Below are 4,924 nucleotides of genomic sequence, written 5' to 3' on the forward strand. Positions count from 1 at the left end.
ACAGAGGCAGAGGCCAAACAGGGCTGTTTCTTACAGATGAGTCTGCCGGTGGGTGGGGTACCTCAAGGCAGAGCAGGCCAGGGCCCAGAGGCCAACTGACAGCCACAGCCAGAGAGGATGGGGAGGCTCTGCCTTCATATCTCCGACAAGTCTGGCAACCAGGCTCAGCAAACCCCATTCTACTCGGATCCTCCAAGTGCATGCCCGCGGCTGGCTGCCTCATCATTCCCACCACTTGCCTGGCTGGGCCCAGAGAGGGGCCTCTGCCCACCTGCTGCTCACAGATGCAGCAGGTACCGGGTACCATTTGAGGGTTACAGCAAATGATTCTATTGTCATTTCTAACCCTCTCCCTTCCTCCCCCCAAAAAAACTGTACATGAGTTTACAAACATATTAACATATAAATAATGAGGACCATCCCAGCAGGAGTCTCCCACTGTCTCTGCTGCAGAGTCCTGGGGGATGCTGTCCCCCACAAGGGCCAAGAGCTGCTCGGGCACACTGCGGACTTCTTGGGCATGGCCAGCCTTGGCCACCAGGTACTCCCTCAGCGCTTGAGGTGGATGGAGAGCCACGGGCAGGGGTGTGATGCGTGGGGCTCGCTCTGGTCATCGTTCGGGCTCTGCCTCCTGCAGGCACGGGCGCTTCCTCTCCCGGCAATGCCTCTTGTGGGCAGGCCAGTCCTTCTGCTGGCACTGGGAGCCGCAGTACCTGGCCACCTGGCAGCGCCCGCAGATGTTGAACTCCCGGAGCTGCAGAAACAAGACGACCATGGCCACCATCAGAGACCAATGAAGGCTCAGACCAGGAGGGCCTGAAGCCAGCGCGGGGCGGGCGTACCTGCTTCTCCATCATAGTGCAGGGTGGGTAGTGGCACTCGTAGTAGGTGCAGGAGCTCTCTTCCTCCTCTACCACATCCCCATTGGCATTGTAGTAGCGGGTCACATTCAGGACTGGGAACTGCTCTTCAATGGGGTCTGTGGGAAGCTGCTGAATCGCGAGCCAGTATAAGCTCTGCTCCCTGCAAGAGAAGATGCTGGCGGTCATGCCAGGTGGCTGAGGACGAAGCCCGCACCTCTTGCTCAGGAAACCCCCCAGCCTGTCTCTTGGCAACTTGCCCTTCTAGGGCTGCCCCGTGTGGAATGTCTGTGCTATGTCCTGTGGGCAGCACCTGTGGGAGAGGGCGGGTGCACAGCGTGCCCGTGCCCAGGCAGCCTCACTGGCCCTTCTGTCTCCCGAGGCTGGGTTCACTGGCAGTGACTCCCCGCACTACTCAGGCCCCGAGCACACCCCCAGAGACTTGGAGCCTGGAAGAGCAAGTGGGGGAAGGGGCTGCAGAGAGAGTGCAGGGGAGGGTCTCAATGACAGTGCAGGGAGAGGGTCTCAGACACTGTAGGGGGAGGGCCTCAGAGACAGTGCAGGGGGAGAGACTCAGACAGGGACAGGGGGAGGGCTGCCGGCCGGAGGGGGGTGTATGGGATTTACCCAGGCCCCACCTCTGGCACCAAATAAGTCCCTGACTCCGCAGGAAGTGAGCTGAGTGCTGAGTATGACTCCAACCAGAACCCCTGAGGGACAGATGCCCTGCCCTCGAGATGCAGGGTAAGCCCACTGCAGAGGGAGAACAGCAGCGGCCCCGCAGAGGAGCCCCCGGGCTCCAGATTCGGGCAGGCCTGCCGAATCGGCCTGGTCCCTCCTGGCACAGCTCTGCACCCAGGAGCCCCAGCAAGCTGGCCTGACAGCTGGGGCTCTGGGGCAGGAGCAAACCCCAGCTCGGCACGGCAGCAGCCGCAGCTAGGTTTAAGTGCCAGACTGGCATGGCGAATGGTGCTGTACTGCGAGGGGCTACCTGATGCCTATCAGCGTCACTGCCAAGTCTCTCCCTCACACCCAAAGGCCAACTTCCCCCAACTCACATCCCCAGTCGGACCCCCCTGGCTGAGCTGAGGCCGTGGGCCTCCGTTCCCTTCCTGCCCCGCCACCCACGTTTCGGGAGCCAGTCCATCGCTCCAAGCGTGAACACAGCACCCACACACCCAGCCCTGAGCCCATGGTCATCAGCGTCTGCTGGCGGCCGGGCAATGCTGATGACATGGGGACAGGCAGTGCCACAGGTGCCTGCGGCCCCCGCTGAGCTGCAGGACACCCTGGCCTCAGTGTCCCTGCACAGCTGCTGCTCTAGGCCACAGGGAACCACCCGAGCTCCCCCTCTGCCCGGCGCCCTGCCCCCAGCAGTGCTCGGTGCCACGGACACGGCTCACAGGCTTCAGCCACATCTCCTGCCTTCTTCTACCTGACAGACCGGCCAGCCGAGCTCCGGGCATGCACACACCGGGACCCTGACGTTTCTCAGAACTGGGGAGGGCCAGGTGGACCCAGCTCTGCCCTCTTCAGTCAGGTGCTCTGAGGGGCTCAGGTGATGTGAGGAGCCCTGGCCACCCCACGCGCCAGGGCAGGAGACCCACCTCTGCTTGCTGGATGTCTCCTCGGCTTTGGGCCTCCAGCCCCATGGCACCAGCTGCAGGTTGTCCAGACGATTGTCCACGGTCACGCCATTGAGGTGCACTACCTGGAAGCCGGGTGCCACGCCACCCCGGTGCCGCTCCCTAGGAACAAACGCTTGGGAGCTGCAGACATATGAGGGGCAGACCCCTCTGTCCCACCCCATTGTCTCTACAGCTGAGCCGGGGCACCAGGGACATAACCTCCCACCACCTAGAGTCCCACACTGCTAAGTCCACTCTGCACTGGGCCTGTCCACACACGGGGCCTGTCCTCCCCAGAGGACACAGGGTCCATCCACCACAGAGACCATCACGAGGGGAACAGAGCCCATCCTCCCAGAGGACACAGGGCCTCCAGGTGCATACAGTGCAGACAGGTATGAACCAGGGGCCTCGGGAATGCTGTCCCTCAACAGGGCTCATGGCCAGGGTACCCACCACAGCAGCTCGTGCAGGAGCCTGCCTGAGCCCCGGCCACGGTTCTTGTCAAAGGCATAAGCAAATATCTTAGCACCATTGCCATCCGCATCCACTTCCATCCGGGCCTGAATGAAATGGAAATTCATTAGAGTAGCTCCAATTTGGGCCCAAAAAGACAGCACAGTGGGTGAGGGGCTTGCCTTGCACATGGCTGTCCTGGGGGCTCAGGTTCAGGTGTTCAATCCCTGGCTCCAGTGTCCAGGATAGGAGTCATCCCTGAGCACAGCCAAGTGTGACCCATAAAACCCCAAAATGAACTCAAGAGAACAGCTAAGCACGCACCCTCCTACCCGCCGCCTGAAAAAATCCAGCAATCCTGGGGCCAGAGAGTGCGGAACTTAAGGCACTTGCTTTGCAAAGAGTCACCCCTGTGGAGCAGCCTGAACCCAAAAAAGAACCAATACAGGGCTGGGAAGATCTCAAAGGAGCAAACTCAAAGCCCGAGTTCTGCCCCCAGCACTGCCGAGTCCCCACTCCACACCACCAGGCCCAAGCAACAAGGCCAGGGGACAGCCAACACCCAGCTAAGCTCCACAGCCACAAACAGCCCCTTGGCCCTGAGCGTCACTGGAGAGGAGCACCCCGAGGGGGAAAAGTGAAATAAGGCTCCAACTTCCCACAGCACAACAAGCCGTAGGGCCCCTGTTCCAGTGACCACCCAGCCTGTGCAGGGCCAGCCCACAGCGGCCATCTGAGCCCGTCAGCATCCTGCAGTTCCCCTAGCAACAGTGGCAAGGAGGCGGTGGGGGGCACCGGGCCAAGGTGCTCCAGGAGATCTGGGAGAGCAATCCGGCTCCGGCTCGACCCGCGCCGCACGCGCGCGCACACGCCCACACCCCCGCGTCCCAGGGCCCGGCCCTTCTCCCCGCAGACGCACGCGAGGGCAGGGGCCACGCCGAGCTCACCTCAAAGGAGTAGCCCTCCACCAGTGGGATGTCCTGCTCATCGATCAGCGTGTACTTGGTCTGGAAACGAACCACAGCGGGGCGCGTTACTCTGGGCCTCGGCGCCGCCGGCAGGCCAGCAGCTCCTGGCGGGAGGGCAATGCCCGGCGTGCGCCCAAGGGCCCCGGAAGCGTCCAGCGCCCACGCGCTGCCCGGAGGCTCCTGCTCCGAAGTCCTCCGCTGGCGCCTGGGCCTCGGGGCGGGCCGGGGCGAGCCCACCCGTCCCCGGGGCCGGCGGGCCAAGGCGTCCAGCAGGGTCCGAGCTGCCTTTACCTGGTCCGGCCGCCTCCGCCGCTGGGGATGGGAACAGGGTTCCCATGCGGGGTGAGGTCCGGGCTGCTGCAGCTGCAGGCGGCGGCTCCTGGAAACAGCACAGGTGCCGGGCAGCCCCGGCCTGAGCACGCGCCGGCCCCGTGGGCAGCGTGGGCAGCGTGGGCAGCGCGGCCCGCCCTCCCGGCCCCGCAGGCCCGCCCCGCGCCCGGGGCCCGACGCCGCGGCCCGCCCGCACGCCCGCGCGCTCACCTTCCCGGCCACCCGGCCGAGCCGCACGATGCCCAGCTTGAAGTCGGTCATGGCCGGGCCTGAGCTCGGCCGGCGGCGCCGCTGCCCCGGGAGGGCCTGGCCGGGCGGGCGGGACGAGGCTGGGCCGGGCTCGCGCCGCCGCCGCCGCCGCCGCCGCCGCCGCCGCCGCGCGCCCGCGACCTGCCACGCGCCGCCGCCGCGCCGAGCGCGCACCACGGCGAGCGGCCGCGGGCGGGGCGCGCGCGGACACGCCCCCGGGCCGCCGACGGGCCAATCGCGGGCTGCGCCTCGCTCGCGCCGCCGCGAGCCGGCCAATGGGCGGCGGCCAGCGCCGGCGCGCGGCGACCAGCGCCGGCGCGGAGGCGGGGCACGGCGGGGCGGGGCCTCGCGGCCGGCGGCGCGACGTCAGTTTCGCGGGAAGCTTTGTGCGGCGGGGCCGGTCTGGGGCCTCGGAGCTTGTGCCCCGACTCGG

At 65.9% G+C, this 4,924-nt stretch overlaps 1 protein-coding gene across 2 annotated transcripts; it reads right to left on the reverse strand.

Moving 5' to 3' along the window:
• Positions 1–379: 379 nt before the first annotated feature.
• Positions 380–4,618, reverse strand: ZMYND19 (zinc finger MYND-type containing 19). Of its 2 annotated transcripts, XM_056132908.1 has the most exons (7): positions 4,453–4,592; positions 4,204–4,291; positions 3,892–3,951; positions 2,945–3,051; positions 2,468–2,608; positions 843–1,023; positions 380–754 (listed from the first exon to the last, which is right to left on the reverse strand). In XM_056132908.1, exons 4-7 carry the CDS (start codon positions 3,043–3,045, stop codon positions 611–613), a joined length of 567 nt encoding a protein of 188 aa, XP_055988883.1. In that variant the 5' UTR covers positions 3,046–3,051; positions 3,892–3,951; positions 4,204–4,291; positions 4,453–4,592; the 3' UTR covers positions 380–610. The 2 variants fall into 2 exon arrangements, with proteins under 2 accessions (XP_055988883.1, XP_055988882.1); XM_056132907.1 differs by lacking the exon at positions 4,204–4,291 and having other exon boundaries at positions 4,453–4,618.
• Between the last annotated feature and the right edge of the window lie 306 nt (positions 4,619–4,924).

Source organism: Sorex fumeus, unplaced genomic scaffold (genome assembly GCF_029834395.1).
Source record: "Sorex fumeus unplaced genomic scaffold, SorFum_2.1 ptg000095l, whole genome shotgun sequence".
In the NCBI taxonomy this organism is placed as follows: domain Eukaryota; kingdom Metazoa; phylum Chordata; class Mammalia; order Eulipotyphla; family Soricidae; genus Sorex; species Sorex fumeus.

Excerpts from the sequence above, each read along its gene's own strand:
- ZMYND19 (XM_056132907.1), bottom strand. The coding sequence starts at position 4,503 with ATGACCGACTTCAAGCTGGGCATCGTGCGGCTCGGCCGGGTGGCCGGG. Across the intron at positions 2,609-2,944 it reads CTCCTGCACGAGCTGCTGTG|GGAGCGGCACCGGGGTGGCG; the intron begins GTGGGTACCCTG and ends GTTTGTTCCTAG. Across the intron at positions 755-842 it reads GCACTATGATGGAGAAGCAG|CTCCGGGAGTTCAACATCTG; the intron begins GTACGCCCGCCC and ends TTGTTTCTGCAG.